Source organism: Neovison vison, chromosome 6, assembly GCF_020171115.1.
Source record: "Neovison vison isolate M4711 chromosome 6, ASM_NN_V1, whole genome shotgun sequence".
In the NCBI taxonomy this organism is placed as follows: domain Eukaryota; kingdom Metazoa; phylum Chordata; class Mammalia; order Carnivora; family Mustelidae; genus Neogale; species Neogale vison.
Window position 1 is genome coordinate 139445574 of NC_058096.1, and position 25225 is coordinate 139470798.

The 25225-nt window shown below is 47.9% G+C and overlaps 1 protein-coding gene and 1 non-coding gene across 3 annotated transcripts in view; one reads left to right on the forward strand and one right to left on the reverse strand.

The window, feature by feature from the left end:
- SH3BP5 (SH3 domain binding protein 5) overlaps positions 1-25225 on the reverse strand; it is a 72114-nt gene that overhangs the window by 31649 nt on the left and 15240 nt on the right. For both annotated transcript variants that reach the window (XM_044252487.1, XM_044252488.1), the window contains one exon: positions 13951-14079. In XM_044252487.1, the coding sequence (XP_044108422.1) occupies positions 13951-14079 (129 nt within the window). The remainder of the gene's footprint in view (positions 1-13950; positions 14080-25225) is intronic.
- Positions 20310-20446, forward strand: LOC122911056. Its single transcript, XR_006385381.1, has one exon. It is a non-coding gene; the product is annotated as a small nucleolar RNA SNORA70 (small nucleolar RNA).

Here is a 25225-nt window from a genome sequence, read left to right on the forward strand (position 1 = left end):
AGCATTGTTAAAAGAAAGTATGAATGGATTCTGTGACTTGACAAAACACACACAACACAATTACACCTTCATGGGAAGCTATAATTTCCTCATAGGTCTCCAACACAAGATAAAGGACAGGAAGTTTCTCCACACGCCATAAAGAGAGGGAAGTGACCTAGCAGAGAAAAACAGGGTTTACTGCATTTCCCTACTCCGAAGAGTCCTTGGTCTGCTCTGTGGGTCACAGCTGTCCACCTCTAACTCCTTCCAACCCAGAGCCTTACTAAAAGATAAAAGATATTACAGCCCACACATGGCACAGTTAGTTAGCTGCCTCCCGATACCTCCCCTCCCTCCATCCTTAGAAACAACCCCGCTAGTGAAAAACACTCTAAGCCAAGCCACCAGTGCAGCTACCCACGTTCCATCAATGGAATGGAAGCAGACTGTTGTCTGAGAATTCCAACTAGACTCTTCAAAAGAGATGGGGCATATGTCCCTTCCCCATTCCTCTTTTGTCCCTTTTGCTCTGAAAGGCAGATGTGACAGCTGGAGCTCCTGCTGTTATTTTGGACCATGAGGTGGCTTTGAGCTGGAACTCACAGGACTGAGCAATACATAGGTCACTGGGTCTCAGGCGACCACAGAGTCACAGCACTAGACTACACTAGATTGCCTACTTCAGGTCTTCTTCCAGGTGAGAGAACACATCCTAGTGTGTGCAGGTCACTGTTTTTGAGTCCTCGGTTGCTTGCAACCAAATGCAATTACTGGTTGATGTTAGAAGAGGCCATCATCTTGTGCATTGTAAATTTCATAATTTCAGGCTGTAGAACTCAGGTGCTGGGATGAGGCCACACAGTAGAGGAATGGACAGAAACTCAATACAGTGCCTTCTCTTATGATTTCCTTCCACTTGCTCTTCAAGAACCCACTACAGGCCCCTTCAACCACCTTGGTTGAGTGCTCAGGTCAGTGTAAAAACAGACCGCCTTGCCTCCTCTGTGTAAAGAGAATCTTCACTTAGTTGGCCTGACTCTGAAACCAAGAAACTTGAATTCAAGGAATGAAAGAACCTCAGGAGATTGATACATGATGACTTTTAGAAATAAAAAAGTCCATGAATCCTTTCTGCACTACAGTGCTTTGCCTAAGGGCTGGGGAATGCACTTTAAGGTATAACGAACCGATGAACAGATGGTATCCTCGTTGTACTTCCATTTCACCAACTTCTTCAAAGTGAAGGACACAAAGTGAGGCTTCCTAGACATAGCTGATCACTGCTCTAAGTGCAGCAAAGAGGCATTCTTTCCGCTTGGAGAATGTAAGCTCCCTAGTGCCTGGCCAAGTCTGAAATGGAAAACTAAATAAATAAACATGAGTAAATGATCAAGCTATTAAAGCCACTCAAGAATGGGGGGAAGGGGAGAAGTTCGAGGGAGGCAGACATTAGTTGGTGCCTGGATAAGTCAGGGCAGAGTGGCTGAGGTACCAAAGTAAGGGAGACCTAGTTCGGGACACCTGGGTGGCTCAGTTGGTTAAGCAGCTGCCTTCGGCTCAGGTCACGATCCCAGCATCCTGGGATCGAGTCCCACATTGGGCTCCTTGCTCGGCGGGGAGCCTGCTTCTCCCTCTGCCTCTGCCTGCCATTCTGTCTGCCTGTGCTCGCTCTCCCTCTCTCTGATAAATAAATAAAATCTTAAAAAAAAAAAAAGAAGAGACCTAGTTCATATGCCTGTCCATGGAGCCCTTTAGAGTTCTGTCCGGAGCTGACCAGCTCTTAGCCATCAAGGTGGTAAGGTTGAGGGGGGCAGTGATCAGACTCAACCACTTTTCTTAGAAACCCCATTTCGGGGAACCTGGGTGGCTCAGTCGGTTGAGCGTCTGAATCTTTGTTTAGCCTCAAGCCATGATCTCAGGGTCATGAGATCAAGCCTGGCGTCAGGCTCCACAGGCAGCACGGAGTCTGCTTGAGAGTCCCTTTCCCCTTCTCTCACTCCCCCTCTGCTCTTCCCCTGCTTGCACTCTCTTTCTAAAAAACTCCATTTCTTCCTGGAAACACTGAGGAGTTTCCAGGCTTAGGAGTGTTTAGGCTTAGGAGTGTAGAACTGTGGTGTGAGACGTTGAATACTTTCAGTTGTACTCAATACTCCTACATAGTCATTCACTTGTACCTGCCTGTAGCCCAAGGCTACAGGCTAAGGAATGGCACAGCGGGACCAGAATCTTCCCTCCACAACAACACATGCTATAAATGCAGGAACCTGAGAGGGGGTGGCAGACTCCAAAACAATTTTATATCCAACTGGCTGATGACTCAACACAGCTCCCCTCCTTTGTACAGCCACTAGATTTAGCAAATAAAAATACAGGACTCCCAGTTAAATTTTAATTTCAGGTGCATAACAATTTTTTTTTAGTTTTAGTAAGTCCCAAATATCATGTGAGACAGAGACAGCCTTGAAAAAAAATGATCGGAAATTCAAATTTCACTGAACACCCTGTATTCCATCTGTTGCCCCTAGCTCTGCTTTATACCCCACAAGGACATCCCACCACACACACGAACACCCTGGCTACCGCCTGAACTTGCTGCACTTCCCTCTTTCAGGAATGTGTGCGATCCCTTCACACACCTGTCCAGAAGCTCCTGCTGGGCCACAAACACCAAGCTAGGGATCCGCATTCTACAACAGGAAGCGGAATATCCCAAGACAGGGGAAGGTTTCTAAAGCAGAACTATTCAAAGTTCCAGAGTCCGTAAATAGCTAAGCCTTATCACGCATCTAATTTTTAGTGTGAATAAGGCCACCCAATTCTTCGTGGTAGATGTTAACAGAAGGAAAGGGATAGAATATGAAGTCACCCTGGGAGAGCAGGGGAGGGGTAAATGGAAGAGAAAAGAAGAAAAGCAGGGTGGGCAGAAGGTGGATCCCCAAGGTGAGGAGAGGGAATGGAAAGGTAAGCCAAAAGAGCTCAAGAGAAATGTCACCACCTGTCGGGGACCACACCTGGCTACCTGACAGCATAGAAAGGCTTAGCCATGTTGACAACACTCGTGACAAAAATACACCTCGCAGTCTGATTTTCTTCAGCTGCAAAATTGGTCATTCTGCCACTCCTTCTGGGGAACAAGGCTGGTTTACAGAGGGGGAAGGAAGGGATGATCCTTAATAACTCATTCATTTTATTGAAGACGGAAGGAGAGAAAAGAAGAGACACATCGAAGGAGCCTCATAATTTCAGATACAGAACTTCCCACATCCCCCACTAACCACCAAACTATGGTGAAAAACCATGGCTGTCAGCTTCGGGCAGCGTGTGGCCCACCAAGTGGCACATACTGGGTATTAGACATGCCCCAGTGAAAGGCAAAGGGGACAAAGGACAGGGAACCACCCTGACAAACCCCAACCTTACAAGGTAACGGGGGGGTAATAATACCTCCAGCTCCATACTGTTTGGCTGACACCCTTTTGCAGGCCATCGCCCACTGCCAGCCAGGCAGAAAGGGGTCAAAGCAAGTGGCCCAGTGCACTGCCAGCCGAGAAAACCTCAAGATCAGCAACACTCCTGCTCCAGCCCCAGCAGACAATGCTCCCTGCAGGGCCAGCCAAGCAGGAAGTGCAGAAGCTCCATCGAGGTGAGCCCTCCAGACTGAAGTCTCAAGACCTCCCCCATGTCAGGAGCCTCTGACCTGGGTCAGAAGCTGCCACCAACCACACCCCCTCCATTAACCCCAACTTGATCAGGCATCTAGGCTTCCAAAATGCAGCTGCTTCTTTGCCGGGACCTCCAAGCAAGACTACAAGGCAGGATAAAGTCTTACAGGCAAGGGAGAGTTAACCATCCATTGCCCTCTCTTGCCATAAATCAGCGGGGGCCCTGCTCTGGGACAGGAGCCCCATCATTCACCGCCTGCCCTTACCATGGGCAGCAGGGATGACGCGGTTCCCAGGAACCGGCCTGGGGCCCCCCAGTGGGAACATGCTAAATGGCTCAGGCCATGATCTCAGGGCCACGGGGAAGGACGTCACTGACCCGGACCTCCTCACCCGAGTCCCAGGTGAGAGCTGCCACCCAGGCAGGCCGGTGGCCCAGCGGAAATGAAAGTGACTGGGAGGAAGGGAGGCACGATGGAATTGTGCTCGAGTCCCAGGAGAACTAGGAGGGCGCGCCACCAGGGGAAGGAGTTTCAAAGGGCCCCGGGCTACTTGGAAAAAGAGCCTCACAGTCACCCCAGGGCAGAAAAGGCAGGGAAACTACAGCAGAGATGAGCTCAATTTCTTCCTTTGAGCCCTCCACAACCACGACTGCTCTCGCCTGCCCTCTAAGACGTGTCAGGGTGTGGCTCAGGCTTTCCGGTGGTCACAAGATGCCTCAGGAAGGGGAAGCACTGGGCGGCATCCAGAACCAGGCAGACATGAGTTCAAATCTCTGCTCCTCTCCTCCAGAGGTTGAGTGATGTGGGGTGCCGAGCCTCACTCAGTAGCCCCTCCATCTGACCGTAACAGGAATGCCACCTTCAAGTTTGCTAAGCAGACATGAGAGCATGTACATAACGGACCTACGACTCTACAGGCCTTGTAGATCCTCAATATGGAAGGACATGGAGGGCCACTTGAAGAACTCAGCTTCTCTAAACCTCAATTTCCAGCCCTGCAGAACTTAAAGGACCTCCCTCCTGCTTGTGAAGCATTTAGAAAAGTGCCTGGTCCACAAAGACTGCTCAAGTTCCTCTCCTCTCCCTCCTTCCTTCCATCCTGAATCTCTGACTCCATTCTCTCCACACAATAGGCTCCCAGTAAGCTGTAACCTCCATATTGACTCCCAGCTCCCCACCTCCAACGGGTCCTGCATCCTCGTCTGTGACATTCCCACTGTGGTACCCCGTCACAGCTTTAACATTCAGGAGGGTGAGCTCATCACCTTCTCCCAAAGCTGGGTGCCCACTGTCCACATCCTACTGGCATTCTGGCTATCCAAGTCAAAACCCTGGAGTTCCCTATGACTCATTCTTGACCACTGGTTAACCATGAAGTCTGTTAAAGCTTCCCTTCCCATCCTCTCAGATTAAGCCATGACACCAAAAGGGCTTATGCAAAGGCCCAAGTGATGGTCTCTGGGCTCCAAGACCAGTTTCCTCATCTGTACTAGGGGGACGAACGGGAAAGAGAAAGACACCCCCCACCCATCCACACACTCACAGAGCAGTACGCACAGTGCCTAACACATAGGTAGATCTCAATGGTGCCGCCATTAACCAAAGATACAATATTTAGCAACCATGTCTAATGACCATCTTAAACAAAGTAACTTCCCACACATAAGAGCCCCCAGTGGTTTCTCTGCAGCTTCTCAGCCCAGTCTGGCGGTACTCCCTCAGCTGGCCACCACTCCTTCCCCATCTGGGCCTTTAGCTCCCATAAGGCTCGCTTTCCACCGCCCTGGAGCTGACACACTTATCCCAGGTTACACCCACATGGACTACTCCCTCAGATCTTGGCTCTTTCCTCTTTCTACCCAGACTCTCTCTTGCACTTTGAGGCTCCAGGGGGCCTTTCTGTCCAGGCTTCCCCTACACTCCCACCCCCTAGAGTGACCTCACCCCACTGGCTTCTTCCACACGATGTCTATACAGGAGCCATGGGGTTCAGTTCTCTAACAGATGAGCCTCCTCCTTGGGTGAGTACAAACAGTCCCCATTATTCACAGGTTCCTTATTTACAGATTTGCCTGCTCACTAAAACGTCTTTGTAACCCCAAAATCAGTATTTAAAGCACTTGCAGGGTCTGGATAAATACAGTACAGCAAGCACCATAGCAAAGCAGTTCGGTCACTCCACATGCGTCTTCCCAGCCACAGCCTAACAAGGCAACTCTCTGCCTCCCTGTTGCAGGTCTCACCCAGGAAACAACTGCCCACCCCTGTCTACTCAGTGCCACATTTCTCACACTTCTGTGCTTTTTGTCAGATTCAGCTGCTCAAATTGGCCCCCAAGCCTGGTGCTAAAGTGCTGGCTAGTGTTCCGAAGTGCAAGAAGGCTACGATGTATGTGCCGTATGGAAAAAATATGTGTTTTACGGAAGCTTCATTCAGGCGTGAGTCACGGTGATGTTGGCCATGAGTTTAATGTTAGTGAATCAACAATGCGGAACATCCAGAAAAAGGAAGAGGAAATTTATAGAGACCCACAAGCGGCTGCTCTAGTAAGTGCTAAAGTCAAGTCCATAGTCAGAGCATGAGGAAGCCACAGAAAAGTGGCTAATCTGCAGACTCCATCTGGTATCAAAGCATGGGAGATGGTGACCAGTTAAAAAAGCACAGTGGGCAACACTGTGTGATGCTGAAAGGCGACAAATTTATGATGTCACCCCGGGTTAGGAAAATGTTCGAACCTCCTTGGCTAGTGTCTTATTATAAGGAAATACCATACATAACTAGTTACTTGTAAGAAATATATATTAAATAAGGCAGAGGCTTGAAAAGGGCTTGTCTTTATATTTTTTAAGATTTACTTATTTATTTGAGAGAGAGAGAGAGAGAGAGAGATCATACACACACACAGGGGGAGAGGGAGAGAGAATCTCAGGCAGGCTCCTCATTGAGCATGGAGCCTGACATGGGGCTTGATCTCACCACCCTGAGCTCATGACCTGAGCTGAAATGAAGAATCTGTCACTCAACTGACTGAACCACCCAGACGCCCCTAAATAAGATGTCTTTAAAGACAAACATATGTGAAAGAAGGTTATGTATGGATCAGTTGATGAAAATGTGACCAGAGGCTCTCAGGATCCCGACCCTCTAGTTCCCCTAGGAGCAATGCCTCAATAGAACGCCTCTCTAATTCAGCATTGGTAGTGACTTTGGAGAACCTAACTACTGTGAATAATGACAACAGAATACCTATGCCTTAAAACTACCTTGCTTGTACGTGCTGAAGGGGTTCCTGGAGGATACGGACATTTTATGCTCCACAATGGCCAGCACAAAGGGGAGATACTCGGAAAATACTTTGAGAAACACTTCAACTCACCAATCCACTAGCCTACTGTAATCCACAGTCTTGCTCTGTTTCTCAAATGGCAGGGGACCCACACGTTAAATATCAGTACCAAGATTCTACTTTTGCCCAAAACACACCACCCCACATTCTTTTATGAGACTAAGAGTGGAATGCCTGCTCCACAGTTAGGCTCTTTGTTCTGTTCTCAACAAGTGGCTAAAACAGGGCCTGACAATGAATAGAAACCCAGTAAATATCAATTGAGTAAAAGAAAATGATAAATTCAGAGGGAAAAAAAAATACCCAAACAGGTAAACAAAGTAATAACCCATGCCCGACATATCCTTGAATTTATGTCCCAACTTTGTGGAACCTCGCCCTCTCCTTCTCCACTTACAGAGGGCCTTCTGCAAACAAAACCAATGTCTAGAATTTCCCAACAAAGAAAGCCTGCAACACTCTGTGACTCTATGATTAACATAAGAACTCAAGGGATTATCTGATGCACTTGACCTGTCTCATTTCATGGGAAAAAGGACTCTCCATTATTGAAAGCCCTTACCACATTATTGTCTGACAGGGCTCACAGTGCTTGCGATCAGTGGAAAAGTCCATCAGATACCCCTCCCCCTCATCATTTGTGAGCCTCCGACACACTTTACCCCCATAAGCAATTCAGTACTTACTCAGGTGCCTGGGGTCACCCTCCTGTCCTCAAATTCTTGACATTTGACATGTTTCCTCTTGGCCGGCACAGGCCTGCCTCTGCCATCCAGCAGTCTCTAGTGCCGTGGTCTTTGTTTTGTTTTTAAGGCAGCAGATTCACCATAGAAACACAGTATTTGATAGCAAAGTACATCTGGAATAACAACTTAGATTCTTTTTCTTTGATCCAAATGCTTTACAAGTGTTAGTTTTATCACTGTGGTTAAGTTGCAGAAATGGCTACAATACTTTGCGGGCACCTTGCAGGAGTGTCCTTCCCCCCACCTCTTGAGTCTGGACTGACTTACTCTAACCAATAAGACATGAACAAATGTGACATGGGCAGAGGCTTGAAAAGGGCTTGTCCTTTTTATTCCTGGAATCCCCACACCACATGAAGAATCCCTCGCTGGCCTGTTGGATGAGACACATGTGGTCTAGTCACCCGGAAAGCCGTAGCTGACCACAGGCCAAGTGCCTGACATATAAAGCCATGGGAGATCAGCCAGCCCCCAGCCAACCCACTAACTGATGATATATGCATGACATCAGCCACTCCTGAAGTAAAAAAAAACAAAAAACAAAAAACAAAAAAAACTGCCCAGCAAAATCATGAGCTCAATAAGGGTTTTAAGCCACTAAGTTTGGGGTGGTTTATGTCCCAGCAAAAGCAGACATAAATGACTCCATTTTATAGATGAAGAAACTAAGGTACAGAGGTTCCATAACCCATCAAAGTCCCATGACTATTAAAATACAAATAGCTATCAGACACATGAAAAAATGTTCATCATCACTAGCCATCAGGGAAATTCAAATTAAAACCACATTGAGATACCACCTTACACCAGTTAGAATGGCCAAAATTAACAAGACAGGAAACAACATGTGTTGGAGAGGATGTGGAAAAAGGGGAACCCTCCTACACTATTGGTGGGAATGCAAGTTGGTGCAGCCACTTTGGAGAACAGTGTGGAGATTCCTCAAGAAATTAAAAATAGAAACTTCCCTATGACCCTGCCATTGCACTACTGGGTATTTACCCCAAAGATAAGATGTAGTGAAAAGAAGGGCCATCTGTACCCCAATGTTTATAGCCGCAATGGCCACGGTCGCCAAACTGTGGAAAGAACCAAGATGCCCTTCAACGGACAAATGGATAAGGAAAATGTGGTCCATATACACTATGGAGTATTATACCTCCATCAGAAAGGATGAATACCCAACTTTTGTAGCAACATGGACGGGACTGGAAGAGATTATGCTGAGTGAAATAAGTCAAGTAGAGAGAGTCAATTATCATATGGTTTCACTTATTTGTGGAGCATAACAGATAGCATGGAGGACAAGGGGAGATGGAGAGGAAAAGGGAGTAGAGGGAAATTGGAAGGGGAGGTGAACCATGAGAGACTATGGACTCTGAAAAACAATCTGAGAGTTTTGAAGGGGTGGGGGGGTGGGAGGTTGGGGGAACCAGGTGGTGGGTATTAGGGCACGTATTGCATGGAGCACTGGATATGGTGCAAATACAATGAATACTGTTAGGCTGAAAAAAATAAATTAATTAAAAAAAAAAAAAAAAAAAAAGAGCCAGGAAGTGCTCCTCCCCTCTAGTGTCCAAAAAAAAAAAAAAAAAAAAATATCTCAGTTAGGATTCAGAGCCAATAGCCTCTGGCTCAGAGGCCAGGCTTTGCCAGTTGTCCTACAGCTAAGTCACTCCACAAGTTTCAAATGCCTTCCCACTCACCTTACTTCCCTGAAGGAGCTTACATATGGGGCACAGACTTACATAGCCCCATAAACACAAAACAGGCAACAACTAGCACAGAGTAACCCTATTTTGCATTTCTGTCACTCTTCAGACTTGCAAAGTCCTCTGACACACTGTAACCACGTAAAACCAACGAGAGTTGCCCAAATGTTCATCAATGGATGAACGAACAAAATGTGGTGGGTCCTCTTAAAAAGGAATGAAATTTTAACACATGCTTCAACATGGACGAACCCAGGAGATGTTAGGCAAAGAGAAATAAGCCAGTCACAGAAGAACAGATACTGCCTGATTCCATTTCCATGGGGTACTTATTCACAGGGACAGAAAGTAGAACCATGGTTGTCAAGGACAAGAATTGGAGGGAATGGGGGCGCCTGGGTGGCTCAGTGGGTTAAGCCGCTGCCTTCGGCTCAGGTCATGATCTGAGGGTCCTGGGATCGAGTCCCGCATCCGGCTCTCTGCTCAGCAGGGAGCCTGCTTCTCTCTCTCTCTCTCTCTCTCTGCCTGCCTCTCTGTCTACCTGTGATCTCTGTCTGTCAAATGAACAAATAAAATCTTTAAAAAAAAAAAAAAAGAATTGGAGGGAATGGGGCACGGACATCTCGTAAGTATGGAGCTGCAGTTTGGGAAGACAAGAAAGTTCTGGAGATGGAAGGCGGCGGCGATGATCCCATGACATGAATGTACTTGATGCTGCGGGATTCCACATTTGCAAATGGCTCAGATGGCAAAATGTATGTTCTGTACAGTTTCCACGCCTCTTTAAAAAATAGTAATACTAAGGATGGAGAGTGGCAGCGCTAAAAATGACAGGCTCAGGGTCACTGCTAGACAAGTTAGAGCCCAGGGAGCAAAGCAACCAAGAAACACTCTGGCTGTTCAGGCTTTACTGAGTCACACAGCTCCACCCCCTTGTCAGAACGTCCCCCACCACACACTGAAGGCCACATGGGCTGGCAGATATGTCAAAGCAGCCTTACAAACAAGTGCCAGCTCAAGGACAAAAACCCTCAAACCCATCAAAGCCAGTTCCCTGTCTCCACCCCAGCTGGCCATTGTGGGGGCTGGATTCTATCTCCTCTTGGGAGAATTTGGGCTGCGTTTTCACCCTCACAGGACTGGATCTGACTCATTCCTGATCTGACATGACACCAGGAACAATAAAGTTAGTGTAAATTTTGATAAGCAAATAGAAGTTCTATTGGCCCAACAATTACAAACCTTCGTAATCTCCTGGAAAACCAAGCTCTTTAAGTCCCCTCTCCACTGGGACTCTGGATGGATGGACACTGGCATTCAGACAATATAAAACCACCACTACGGGATGATCTCTTATTTAAAAAAAATCATAACAATAGGAAATAAACATCAAATAGTAACAGAAGACAACAGGAACTTATTTTCTTCATTTCGTTTCTTTTCAAAATTTTCTATGACAAAGAGGTTTTTTTCAGAGCTGAAACCTAAGCTCATGCAGGGAGTCTGCGGTCAAACACACGTTATACCTCAGTTAAATCCAAAGGCAATATCACGAGAGAGAGCCAGGGCTGCTCCCGTAAACCAACCCCGTCGCACAGATGAGGGTGCAGGGGCTCGGGGAGTGCAGGGCCCATGCATGATACACACGTGGAACAGATGCTCAGCGGGCCAGCCCTCAGAGACCATCCCTGCTGTACAGAGCCAGAGGGTCCGTAAATACAGACAGGAAGGGGGTGGGAATAAAAGAGAGGAAGAAAACAGGAAGGCCCACTTGGCAGCCACTGGAGGGGTGCCCCACCCCCTTCACCATCAGAAAGGTCAGAGGATGCGGGTGCACAAACAGACTTGCCACCTGGCCCAAGCCCAAACAGCCCGCCGTGTGCACAGACAAAATGGGACATCCGTACCCAGCCTTAGCCTTTGAGCGTCCTTCCAGTTCCTTGGCTACAGACCAACAAGGTCCCTTGGGGTTGAGGGGCAGGGGTCACTCTGGGCCTTCCCTGCCCTTCTTCTTCCTGCCCCACCTGCAAGAAGGCAGCGGTTCCCTTAACAGTCATCTTGGCCTCTGCTAGCTGAGAGTGAGTCAGTCATCCCCAGGGTCTGGGTATAATCTCCAGAGACCTGATGACTCAGTGGCTCACCCACAGAACTCCACGACTGTCACGATCATTGTCCTCACCAACCACAAGAAGGGACGAGAGGAAGGAGTAATGCCACAGTTCGCAGACACCCAGTAGCAGGACCCTGCCAAGCCAGCTCCCTCCCACCTCTTTCCCCCATCAAAGAGGATTTGGGTACAGAACGGAAGAGAGTGGTGTGAAATCTATCCCAGATATGTCACAGACAACCCAGCATATAAGATTTAAAGGAACCCCACCCAGACAAAGCTGGATTTGCCACCCGTGTTCCTACCCCTCTGGTCACACAGCCACAAGCAGGTAAGCTGGGAGTCAAGGGGCAATGGAGAAAACGCTCAGAACACCAGAGGCGGGCCAGGAGGAACACGGGCTCTTCTGGTGGCCTGCCAACGCATCATCCATGCATCTGTGCGGGTATTCCTCGTGGAGCTGCGCTACTATAAACAAGTAAACAATAACAAGTCAGCTGGAGAGAGTGCTATGGAGAAATGGCCAATCAAGAAATGAGGGACTGGGGTGCTAAAGATGGCAAGTGGCAGCTATGTCAATGGTAGCCCAGGAAGGCCTTGCTGATACAGTGACACTGGAGCAGAAACCTGAAGACAAAGAGAGTGGACCACGCAGGTTCAAGGGTTAAGACAGGGACAAGCAGAGGGACCAGAAAGTTCAAAGATTCTGAGTTAAGAGCGCATGTGACAGGAGTACAGCCAAAGGTGGACACTTCCCACCAGCTGGGGCCGGTGACCTGATGGGCCAACCTCCACCGGCCCCAGAATGCAGAGGTCCTTAGCCAGGTCTGTGCTGAAACCTAAGCTCCGGGGACCAGGTGGGAAAACGTCTACTACAACTCCAAGGGAAGGCTTGCTTTAACAATCCACTCTTAATCACCCCGAGACCTGAGCATGTGGATGGTTTTAACAAATATCTGTGGGCTCAAAAAAGGCAGAGGGCAATAAATTCAAGTGTTAAAGACTTTCAGGAAGAGAGATTTTATAACCTGCTCAGTATTCATCAATGCTTACATTAAATTTTCAAAATTTCTCCTCAAACCCAACCCAAACCCTTCATTCTGCAATTTTACGTCAAGAATACTTCTACTCTGGGCCACACGGCGATGAGGGGTAGGGGAGTAAGGCGAACAACACATCCCCAACTTGGGATGTGCCTGAAAGACTAGTGGGACACAGGCATTTTTGATAGACAGCACCTTGAGGTTCTGGAGCTTCTGGGGACTGGCCAGCACCTTTCCATCTCCCTGGAAAGCCAGAGGCGGGGGGGGGGGGCAGAGAAGGTAGAAAGCGGGGGTGGCTGCTCAGAGCTGGTTGCAGACCAGTGAATAATTGGCACTCTGATGTGGTACAACCCCGCTCAGCTGGCCAGGGAAGGAGGCAGGGTTCAGGCAGCCGTTCTGTCTAGGAATAAGGCAACATATCCGGCAGGTTCCAAACAGAAAGCTCAGTCAGGGCTCACAGTGTGAAACCCAAAAACATACCTAGGACCTCGCCAGAACCACCAAAGCATCAGGGAGAATCCCAAGATGAGAAACTAGAGAGGTGCATGGAGACAGGGCAAAGGGGAAGAATGCCCAACTCCTGGCCCTGACCCTCGATGGGTCTGACCTGAACACGTTCCTCAATTTTTGGGGCTTCACCTCCCAAAGGTTCATCCTCCCATGATCTCCCATTCAACACCCAACCACCTGCCTGTGAACATAGCTGGTGCTCAAACACCTGTCGCTCACACTTTTATACCAGTAGAGACCACAGCTTCCAACACAAACACACACCAGGGACAGGACCTATACTCTAGACCCCTTGCTCGGATCTGCTTGAGGTGGCAAGTCACACTAAAGAGACACAGGACTAGGAGGCTAGGGTGGGCAAAGGTATGTGAAAGTCCCCAGCCCTGAGGCCTGCTGGATGTGGGGGGGGGGGTCTTTTCCTCCCCCTGTTCATGGGACCTTGCTCTCAGAGGCTGGGAAGGGACATAAGCACAACACGGCACCACATCAGTAGTAAGAAGGAAGATACACTGGGAAGCCAGAACTAGGTCCCACACCGCACAAGACGGCCCAGCTGCCTGGGGACTGGATCTGGGCACCAACTTGGCACCCACTCACAGGGTCCTCCAAATGCCACCACTCACACTCTATTAACAGCATCAAGAGCTGGAATGGAGCAGCTTATGGGGGGAGAGGAAAATAAAGGCTGTCTTCATATGCAGATGGTTACAAAGTCACGGTCCTTCTGCATCTCAGGGGCTCACGCTTCTACCCTCTGGCGGTGGACACGGAAGTCAGAAGATGCACCCCAGACCTGGTTTGGGGCAGCAGGAAGGGCAGATGATCTGCAGGGTACCTCACCTGCCTCGCCACCCTCCGTGCCTCCCAGTAGGGTTTCGAGTCCTCCACAGCTTTGCCGATTTTCTTCACCAGCTCGTCGAGTTTCACCGTTGCTTCCACCAGAACAGAACGGAACTTCTGACGAGCATCCTGCACCAAGGAGAAAATGAGAACAGAGTTCACGCATCAGAAGGAATCCACGAAAATCCACTTCCCCTAACCAAAAGCACCAAGGAGGGCCTGCACACAACCTTCAGGCCCTGAAATTAATACTTCTACAAGACAGGGTCTAGAGCAGCACTATCTGAAACATTCTGAGATACTGGGAATATTCTATCACTTGCACTGCCCAGTACAGTAGGCACTGGCCACATCTGGCTACTGAGGACTTAAAACTGGCTGACACTGCGGAAATGTGTTTCTAATTTGTTTAATTTTAAATAAATCTATTTAGATTTTAAAAATAAGTGTGGCTAGTGACTACTAAGAAAGGGTTTTAAGATTTTTTAAATTTATTTGACAGAGAGCACATGTGCACAAGCAGGGGAGGGGCAGAGGGAGAGGGAAAAGCAGGCTCCCCACTGAGCAAGGAGCCCAAGGTGGGGCTCAATCCCAAGACCCAGGGATCATGACCTGAGCTGAAGGCAGATGCTTAACCAACTGAGCCACCCAGGCATCCCTTAGGTTTTGATTTAAAAGCTCCATCTGGAAGACACCCCTGGCAGAGGAAGACACCCCTGGCAGCTTCAGTCCATAATGATGGCCCCATTCCCTATACTCCCAGGGGGTCCTTGACCATATGATTTAGTCCACATTAAACACTGAGTGGAAACTTCCCACTGGGCTGGGCCTTGGGTTTGGTGCCTGTCTCCAGGGCACTTCCAGTCTGGTGGGTGAGGCAGGCATTATAGCCCATTCCAGAAAAGTTTGTGCCAGGATGAGAATGGTAAAACTGGTGCTGTGGAACCCAGCGGCGGAAAACCTCATCAGGCCAGGTAAGGCGTGAGGGAGCGGCAAGAGGGAGACTTGCAGAAAACATCCAGAGTGGTAACATCTACACAAAAGCCAGAAGTGCGAATGGTCTCTTGGGGGGAGGGAGAGGAAACACCTAGCCCCGAGCCAAAGAGCGATATTCAGCAGAGAGGAGAGAAGGAGAGGCTTGGGGTTTCCAAAAAAAACCTTAAAGAAGCTGGAAGTCTGGAATGTGAAGAATGGCAAAGAGATAAGGGTGGCCACCCACCCTGGAGACAGCTAGAGCAACCTGGGCCCCCAGTAAGAGTCTGGAAGGGAGGAACAGGCAGGTGGGCCGTTCAGGCTTAACCATGCTGTGAAAGTCAACCCAGATCCACGGACTTTACAAGGAGGAAATACAATTAAAAAGAAGGACTTTAGGGGCGCCTGGGTGGCTCAGCGGGTTAAGGCCTCTGCCTTCGGCTCAGGTCATGACCCCAGAGCCCTGGGATAGTGCCCTGCATTGGGCTCTCTGCTCGGCGGGGAGCCTGCTTCCCTTCCTCTCTCTCTCAGCCTGCCTCTCTGCCTACTTGTGATCTCTGTCTGTCAAATAAATAAATAAAATCTTTTTTTTTTTTTTAAAAAAGGGACTTAAGCCCAATGTCTAGGAAGACCTACTAAAGGGTTGGATCAGTACTTCCCAAGCTTCCACCCCTTGACTCCTTTCCCTTCAGCATTTGCATGACTGGGGGGGGGGGGCGGTCGGTGGCAGAGGGAGAGGATCGCATTTAAAAGGGGAAATGGATACTCTGAGAAGGAACAAAACGTGAACACCAGCTGTGGGGCTGTCCCAAGACCTAACAGCCACCCTGCTGATAGTGCCCTCGTGAGCTCCACCGGCAGCAAAGGGCCCATTTCCCAAGTAACCATCTAAAATCTCTAAACATCGGATATTGGGGGCCTCCTGGGCCAATGGGATGGCTCACAGGAGTGAAGGAGGCTCTGCTCACTTCTATTTCATTCCTCTCTATCATACGGCGCCAGGGCCTGCTAGATGGCTTTGAAAAGGATGCCAGCCCCCCAACATATGATGATACCGCCTTTGCCTTGGACGGCAGTTTCTCAGGTCCTGAGCCCCAGCCCACTGCTGACACTGGCTTTGGTCCCTTCCCCCAGGCCTGTATCGTCATCGTCATCATCATCATCTTCTCTGGCTTCTCTTCTATCTAGCCAGGCCCACAGCCACCTGCTACAGCTTCTAAAGATGAACATCACGAGCTTTGTCCTCCAGAGAAAGCGGCACCAGTGCATAAGGCCATCCGGGGACTCGCAAAGCCCCACCGAGCTTCTCCCAGACTTAACTGCCAATATGTAGGAGGTAGCACATTGTCTGAAGCCTGGGAAAATTTTATTTATATATATATATATATATATATATATATATATATATATATAAATAAAATTTTACACAGTGTGTGTATATATATATATATATATATATATATGATAAATCCAATCCCACCCAAACCTCTGTGAGGCTCTGATCAGCTAACTTCTTTATTAATCATTTTTATTGCCAGTTAAGTAGCTACTTTGCATCTCATAGGGAGGGCAGTTAGAAGGAATAAAGGAGAATGCAAATGTAAAACTACCACCAGTTCCTGGACACCCAGCAGATGCTCAGTAAATGCACCCAATCCTCCCCCTACCAACACCTGGCATAAAAAGGGACCCACGTCCCATTTAAAAAAAACACCAGGGAGGCCTCTCTGAGGCAGGCGTGGCTGACAAGAATGGAAGGTGCAACCTGTTACACAGTGTAGGCAGAGACTTTGCAAATGCGCTGGCACGCATGACTGATCCCCCAAGTCCCCACCGCGGGAGGCAGTGCCAGCACTAGCCATCCTCCTCCCACCCCTCCCACCTCCAGTCCCCAACCAGACAAATGAGATAACAGAGTGCCCAATCAGTTGGTGTGTGACCCAAGGCAGATCACATCATCTCTCTGGACCTCTTTTGTAAAATGAGAATTGGGCCGCAAACTAGCAGCCTGTGGGCCAGTAGGCTTAGTGCCTTCGGTCTGTACTGTGTGTACTAAATGCCAGAAAAACCCATTAAAAAAAGAAGTGGATTCTCAAAACTTCTCATAAAGGAAAAGAATCTGATAATCTGACAATCCTGGGCCCCCATTCCTACCTGACACCCACGTAGAAGTGGAATAGGAGATGACCCTCAGAAAGAGATCGCCCCTTCCAGTCCCCAGCACCCCTGTGCCTGAATCACACCCCGCCCGCATCACTCATTTAGGTGCCCAGCCCAGCCCCTGGAGACTTAATTTGCCAAGAGCTATTCTGGGCCCTGGTGACTAGAACCCACCCAAGTCTGTCTTTGTGAGGGAGAGGGAAGTAGAGGGCAGATGGCAATTTAGTATGTGGCAGACGCTTCCATTCCATCAATTTGTGCAATCGCTAACAACCTTAGCAGGCAGTGCTATTGCTGTACTTTGCATTTTACAAAGAGGAGGAGAACTGAGGCACAGAGGTAGATTGCCTGAGGCCACAGAGTTATGAAATGGCAGAAGCAAGATTTAAACTCAAGCAGTAAATAAGTGTAATGTCACATGAAAAATACTACGAGCTCAGTATACACACTACGTGTGCAACACACACACAACCTTGAAGACCACCCAAAGCGTCATCCAAGCCCGTGGCCAAGAAAGGGGATTTGCACATTTCCCCAGACAGAGCTGCAGGGGCATTAGCAGCAGAGAGAGGAGCATGAGCAAGGAAGGGGGGGGGGCCGGCAGGCGGGGGTTGGAAGAAAAGGAGGCACGTGTGCGGAGTAAGGCATTGGAACTTTATCCCACGCACAGTGGGGAGACAAGGTGGATTGATTTTATTTAAACAGAAGTCTCAATTGACCTCCCATGCCCCTGTCAGAAATGACCAAAGAATGCATTCTACCACAAAAAGGAAAGGAATGGTAGTTTTCTGGAAGGCTCCACTGTGAAGCACTTCCACAGCCGCGATCAGCATCACGTGAATGCCGAATACACCACAGCTCTGTTGGGAGGAAAGGAAGTGTTTGGAAAGGGGAGTGTCTGGGGGGACAGAGGGAGGAAAGAGATTAAAATCTCATCTTCCAAGTCTGACGCCGGCAGATGGTAACTAAAACTGACAAATCAACAAGCTGCAGCACGGAGCCCACTATTTAGAGCCCTGGAAGTTACTACCTAATCAGCGAAAGTACATTAAGCTTATCTCTTACACTGCCTCTAAAGGAGGGGAAAAATGGGAGTAGGGTAGAAGGATGGGACACTAACGCAGGGTTCTTTGTTGTTGTTGCTTTGTTTTCCCCTTTTTTAAAAAATTGTAAAATACCAACGTGAATTTTTAAGCAGAGGCATGAGGGGATCAGAGCTGGGTTTTACCAAACGGCGAACAGGGTTCCTGAGGTGATTCCAGTCAACAGGTTCAGGGACCACCAACCTGGGTAAGTGTGTGGCCACCAAAGGGTATCGCACCCAAGAGACTTGATCTGACACCAGCGTTCCTCTCTATCAATGAGGCTGTGTTGGTGGGGACGGTGACGCACTACTGGCTCACGTCCAACCCCCAACAAGCCTATTCATCCAAGACGCATTAAAAGCTGAACACAAAGCCAGCCTTCTCCTTGAGAAGATAAAGCAGACCCAGTTCTTTTACCATTCCACAGAGAATCATAGCCATTTGAGTAACAACTCTCCACAAATATTGGAGCGTGAGAGCCCAAAACCAAAATCTCTCCTGCCCGCCCAGTGTTAACAGCCCTGATTTTCTTGGACCTCACCCAAGTCTCGGAAGTGGTCATGTGACCCAGGCCTGGCCAATCAGATTCAGATACTCCTCTCAGTGATTGTGGAGGAAGAGCATGTGACCCATCAGAACCAATGAGACTTCAGCCTGGGACTTCTCTGAAACTGTGAGAGGAACTGTTTCCCTTGAGATGGCTGCAAGAATGGAATGAAAGTGTGGAGCAGATGGCAGCCATCTTGGCACCGTGAGAAGAAAGTCTGAGAGAAGGAAGTCCCAGCAACACTTGAGCTTCCGGACGCAGCAATGCTTCACAGTCTAACCCTATACAACAGCTTCCCCAGGGCCAAAACAGCACACACACACACAGCTGTCACCACTGTTTCATATTTTGTTCAAGCTAGTTGAAAATAGATTTGTCATTTGCAATACCATGAAACCTTAAAAAAAAAAAAAAAAAGAAAGATTGATAAAGATGCCTTAAGGTAGTCATCAATGTAGACACGGAAGGATGGGTCAATCTATAATCCATACCATGGCAAAGCACGGTAATATGGTTAACTACTGAAGGTTCTTTCCCCTGACAGCAAAGCCATGCTTCTATGGAGCAGAATCTGGAACTTTAATTCAACCTAACCTGTTTAAGGCATTTCTTTAAATCCATCATAATGCCTGTTGGCTGTAACTTTAAAGACAGCTTGACGCAACTGAATTTGTGCTTTTTGCCTTAGTTCCTAGTTCAAGGAAAGACTGGACCGTGGTTCTCCTAACTCCTACAACTATAGAAAAATGTGTTTCCCAAGACCAGAGTGAAGGGTTGCTTCCAGAAACACCCCGGGAGGAGAGAGAACTGACTGTTTTCCCTACAGTAAATGATCCATGCACTTCTGTAAAAACTTATCTCCCGAAAATGAGCAAACCTTTCCCCGGTCAAGAAAAACAAGTCATTTGGGACACCTGGGTGGCTCAGTTGGTTAAGCGGCTGCCTTCGGCTCAGGTCATGATCCTAGCGTCCTGGGATCGAGTCCCACATCAGGCTCCTTGCTCTGCGGGGAGACTGCTTCTCCCTCTGCCTCTGCCTACCACTCTGTCTGCCTCTGCTGGCATACACTCACTCACTCTCTCTCTCTCTCTCTGACAAATAAATAAATAAAATATTAAAAAAAAAAAAAAGAAAGAAAGAAAAACAAGTCATTTACCATCCGGGGCTATTAACCAGCTTATTTTTTAGACTGGCAGGCGAGGAAGTTCTAGAAGGTTTCTAGAAGGTTCTAGAAGGGTTCCCTCTGCTTGGATCCCTCAGTTCTTCAAATATGAAAACTGTGTCATTTCCATTAGGTGACTCAGACTGAGGGTAATTTATTCAAGCAAGGACTGCTGAGGACGGCACAGAACCCTGTCTGAATGTGTCAGTGTGTCAGAAATACACCCCGTATCAGGTAAGCACTCTGGCTAAACCGAACTGGCCAGCGCCAATGCACTGGAAACAGCGTGCCAGGCGTCACCACACTGGGGATAAACCTCTATTCTCTGGCCAGTCCCCTCATCTAAGCCTCAGTTATCGTGCCTGTAAGCTGAGAATGACAGCCCTTCCCCTTCACAAAGGTGTCTCTAGAACCAAGTAGCATGAAGACAGGACATCAGTTTTTTAAAATAACCATCTTATTCTTTCCCTGTGGGGACCCAGTGTGCAATGGCTGCCAACAGTAGCCTTCTTGGTAGTGTGTGCAGCCTGGTGACTGTATGGGTTGCCCTAAGGGACCTTGGAGACAGCCCTTTCCAGTGGACAATGATGTCTGATCTCATGCTATCTCCAATCTAGGCTCCAGGCAGGGATGCAGGGTGCCCTTGGAAAGCCCCAGGGTGCATTGGCCAAGTCATCATGTCCCTCCGGACCAAGCCACAGAACAAAGAGCATGTGATTGAGGCTCTACGCAGGGCCAAGTTCCCTGGCCGTGAGGAGATCCACATTTCAAAGAAGTGGGGCTTACTATGTACAATGCGGATGAAATTAAAGACATGGTGGATGAAAAAAATCACTCATCCCAGATAGCTGTGGGGTCAAAAAAAGTCCCTAATCATGGCCCCTTGGACAAATGGCAGGCTCTGCTCTCAGGAGAACCTCACAACTGCCCCCTCCCTATTTATGCCTACCAATAAATCCTACTTCCTGTCAAAAAAAACTCTGTCCTACTAATTACAGATGCTGCCATGCTTCAAAAGATCCTTAATAATGCCATTTATAAATACACTGTTGCTTGTAGAAAGATACCACAGGCATTAACTGAGCCTCACAATGACCCTGTAAGATGGGCTTAGCAAGAATGATGGTCCCCAGGCTACAGGTGTCTCAGATCACACACCAGTGCATGTCAGGCTTCAGACAGAAGCACACACTTGAGTCTTTTCATCTGACATGGTTCACTTCACTTGTGGTTCCCAAAGAGTGGTCCAGGAAACAGTGATGGGGGTCTCTGAGGCCTTTACTGGGTCAAAACCATTTTCATTATCAAGGTCAAAATAATTCTCATTATCAAGTTTGACTTATTTGCCTTTTCGCCTTCATTCTCCTGTAAGTGTTCAGTGGAGTTTTCCAGAGACTACTCAGTATGTGTCATTGTGAGAGATAGAATGCAGTAGCAGAGAACTCAGCTATTCTATTAAGCCAGACTTGGAAGATACTTATAAAAACAAAACAAACAAACAAAAACCTATCAAATGATTAATTTCCTTTTATGAATTTCTATTTGGGAAAAATAGTTATTTCCAATCAAATATGTATCAATATGTAGTAAGTCTGTTAGTGTCATTTTTAACGAATTAAGACAAGTTTGTAAGACTACAAAACAAGCCTTTAATTTTTCTAACACAGAAAATATAGACATTACCCAAAAATCCAGAGCTCTCTGGGATCCTTGGTGATTGGATTACAAGAGTGTAAAGGGAACCTAAGGCCAAAAGCACCAGTCCGCTGTGTAGACTAAGCCACACTCTTCCCCCTGGGCTTGCCCTGCAAAGACCTCTTGCAAATTAGAAACACCAGTGTATTTTCAGTAATAGTGAAACTCTTGTTCCTTTTCAGGTCTTTCTTAAATCCTTCTGTTTGGTCCAAGAAGGCCCTGTTGGGTGCTACTATGTCTCTATGGCACCTTCCTACATCTTTATATTCACTAATCTCCTTCTTAAGAAAGGGGTAGCTAGTCTAGCTCAGAGCCTTCCACAGAGAAAAGAATCTGCTAGAATTTGATAAGCAAAATAACAAATCCTCTAGAACTGAAACAGCACTGATTTGCAAATCACCATGCTAAGTCCTTACGAGTTGGGCATTTGTACATACATGTAAAATTATTCAATAAAAAAGCTTGCTTTAAGAGTACACTTATAGGGGCACCTGAGTGGCTCAGTGGATTAAGCCTCTACTTTTGGCTCAGGTCATGATCCCAGGGTCCTGGGATCGAGTCCTGCACCAGGCACTAGTTCAGTGGGAAGCCTGCTTCTCCCTCCCCCATTCCACTGCTTGTGTTCCCTCTCTCACTGTCCCTCTCTTGGTCAAATAAAATCTTTTCTTAAAAAAGTGCATTTATCGGGGCGCCTGGGTGGCTCAGTGGGTTAAGCCGCTGCCTTCAGCTCAGGTCATGATCTCAGGGTCCTGGGATCGAGTCCCACATCGGGCTCTCTGCTCAGCAAGGAGCCTGCTTCCCTCTCTCTCTCTCTCTCTGCCTGCCTCTCCATCTACTTGTGATCTCTCTCTGTCAAATAAATAAATAAAATCTTTAAAAAAAATAATAAAAAGTGCATTTATCATAAGCACTGAGAAATGAATAGAACTGCTGAATCACTGTATTGTATACCTGAAATTAACACTATGTTAACTACACTGGAATTAAAATTTTAAAATGTAATAAAACAAAAAGCTCACTTTAAAAAAACACATTTCCTTTTGATGGCTTTCCACTTACAGTCATGAAGTCTCCATTTCAAACAAGGTGAAATAAAAATGTGAGTTGATTTAAAGGGAAATATGGAATAAACAGTACATACAGAACTGGGATATGACAAAAATTATGAAAATGGCACAAGAATAACTCAAGTTAGACATGTAAAGTCTCCGTTTGCATGAATATTCTAGAATTCCATGACAAAAGGCACCACTGGAAACTGTCTGACTTACTGACCAGTTATAAGGTGACTGGAATGTTTTTAAGTTTGCTATAGACCGCATTTTCCTTTCACCCCTCCAATCTCTTAAAAGCACTTGTGGCAGCTAATAAAACACACAAAGAAAACACTTGATATAGTGTTTTTCAAGAAAACACTTGAAATAGCGCTAGGGTGCAAAGCTGTAAGAGCTCTCCAGGGCTGTCTGACAGAACTTTCTGCAAGAATGGAAATGTTCTATATCTGTCTGTCCAACACAGAAGCCACTGGCCACATGTGGCTAAATGAAACCATGCAAGGTGGCTAGAGCAACTACCCAGATTTTTAATTACATTGTAATGTTTAAATTATAACTTAACGAGCCACATGGTGGCTTATGGTTGCTACACAAGATGGCACAAAGCTAGCTCCTGACCCTGCATTTCACTCCACTTCTCCACTCCGAGATCACGCCACGCTCCTCGGGCCCTCCAGCGGCCTGCTTTCCTTGCCTCGGCCCAGTTTTCCTTTCCTCAGTCCCAGCTCCTGTGGGGGGAGTGACTTTCATAGCCCTGTGAGAAGAGGGGGGCAGGACAACTTCATTTCGCCTTCAGGAATTTTGCAGCAGAGGCAGAACAGGAAAGAAGCCTCCAGGATAGAGCCCGGGCCTAGACAGACCACCCAGCCAGCCAAGGTTTGAGCACGCAGGAGCCAGGAGGAAGCAGAAGTGGAGAGGGGATGTGGGGACGGCAGCCCAGTAGCAGGGAGCTGGCTCCAGACCCGCCCTGAGACATTCCCCATCACCATGCAGGCCCAATTCCACATCAGCAAGTGTCATCCAACTAGGAGAACCTGGGTAGAACAGCTCCAAAGGAAGAACGACATACATGGAAAAGAATGGGGGTGGGGGGGAGACAAGCGTTGGGCCTTCCAGCTGGAAGAAGCCAGTCATTGCTGGGAGCCAGGTGCCTAACCCCTCTCCCTTCTGACTCCTTTTCTTTTTTCATCTCAGCCTCTGACTTCAGTCACAGAGACCTCCTGCGAGGTCTGCCAAACCCACCAGTTCCTTCCACAGGGACTGTCCCCCGCACTGTCCCCTCTTCATCAAGCAAAACCTTGCCATCAGAGTTCTGCTACAAGACCCTCTCTCTTTGGGGCACCTGGGTGGCTCAGTGGGTTAAGCCTCTGCCTTCGGCTCAGGTCATGGTCCCAGGGTCCTGGGATCGAGTCCCGCATCGGGCTCTCTGCTCAGGAGGGAGCCTGCTTCCCTCTCTCTCTCTGCCTGCCTCTCTGCCTACTTGTGATCTCTGTCTGTCAAATAAATAAATAAAATCTTTAAAAAAAAAAAAAAAAGACCCTCTCTCAGGGAACAGAGGAAGCCAGAGGAGGAAGACAAAGAGAGGGCAGACAGTGCCAAGGCCAATGAGAAAACAGAGGTGGTGGCAGAGGGAAGGCTTGTGGGAGATTAGCTGGGTCCCAGGCTTTAATCCTGCAATTACATGGCCAAATAAATTATTGGTCAAACCAAGGCAGTTCTGACCATGAGGTGGAACACTATTAATAACTAGGCTGGAACAAGAGGCATAAACTGACAGGTCCGGCCAACTGGCAAGTTTAGGCTCCCTATGCTTAAGGCTCGATGGTGCCTCCCTCCCTTGAGTTCCATGAAAGATTCCTTCAACCTTTCAGAATATCCTCCCTTCTACTAAAGCTGAGTGGCTGTGGGCCATAGTGTAGGGGGTTCTAAACCCAGCTTGGGCACTGCCCAGCTCCAGACGCTGGGGCAAGTCCTGTGCAGCTTGACTGCCTCGGAGACAAAGCGAGGTGCTGTTTCCTCTTTTCACAGCACCACACCACTTGCCCCGGTTCTCAATTATCCACCCAGAGGGGAAAAAGGAAAGTACTAAAAGATGGTGGTCAGTATGGTTTCCTGCTACAAGTACTCCTTTTCTGAGGTTAACAGAGGTCTCAGAACTTTCTTTGGGCCCAAAGAAAACCAAGTTCCTCCTATACAGAAAGGCTGTTCGAGAGTTCTGATGTGACTCTAGAATGTTTCCAAACACACAGGTGATACCCAACCCCTCTCACAGGACATCACTGCCCACCAGAGCTGTCCCGCCAGCCCAGATCACACAACTTCCCTTGAAGCTCTGGCCAAGGTGAAAGATCCCATCACCGAGGGAGGTCCTGCCATTTGGAAACTGAGGAAGGCAACTGGCTGGCAAAACTGGGAATGAGGAAAAGGGTCCTCCTTTCAAATTTTTAATTTAAAATAATTTCAGACTTGGAAAAAAAGAAGGGTAAGATGCAGACATGATGTCCCTTAACCCTGACACAGCTCAACACATAGCTCCTAAAGATGAGGACACTCTCTTACATAACTAGAGGACAATGATCAAAATCTAAATGTTAACACA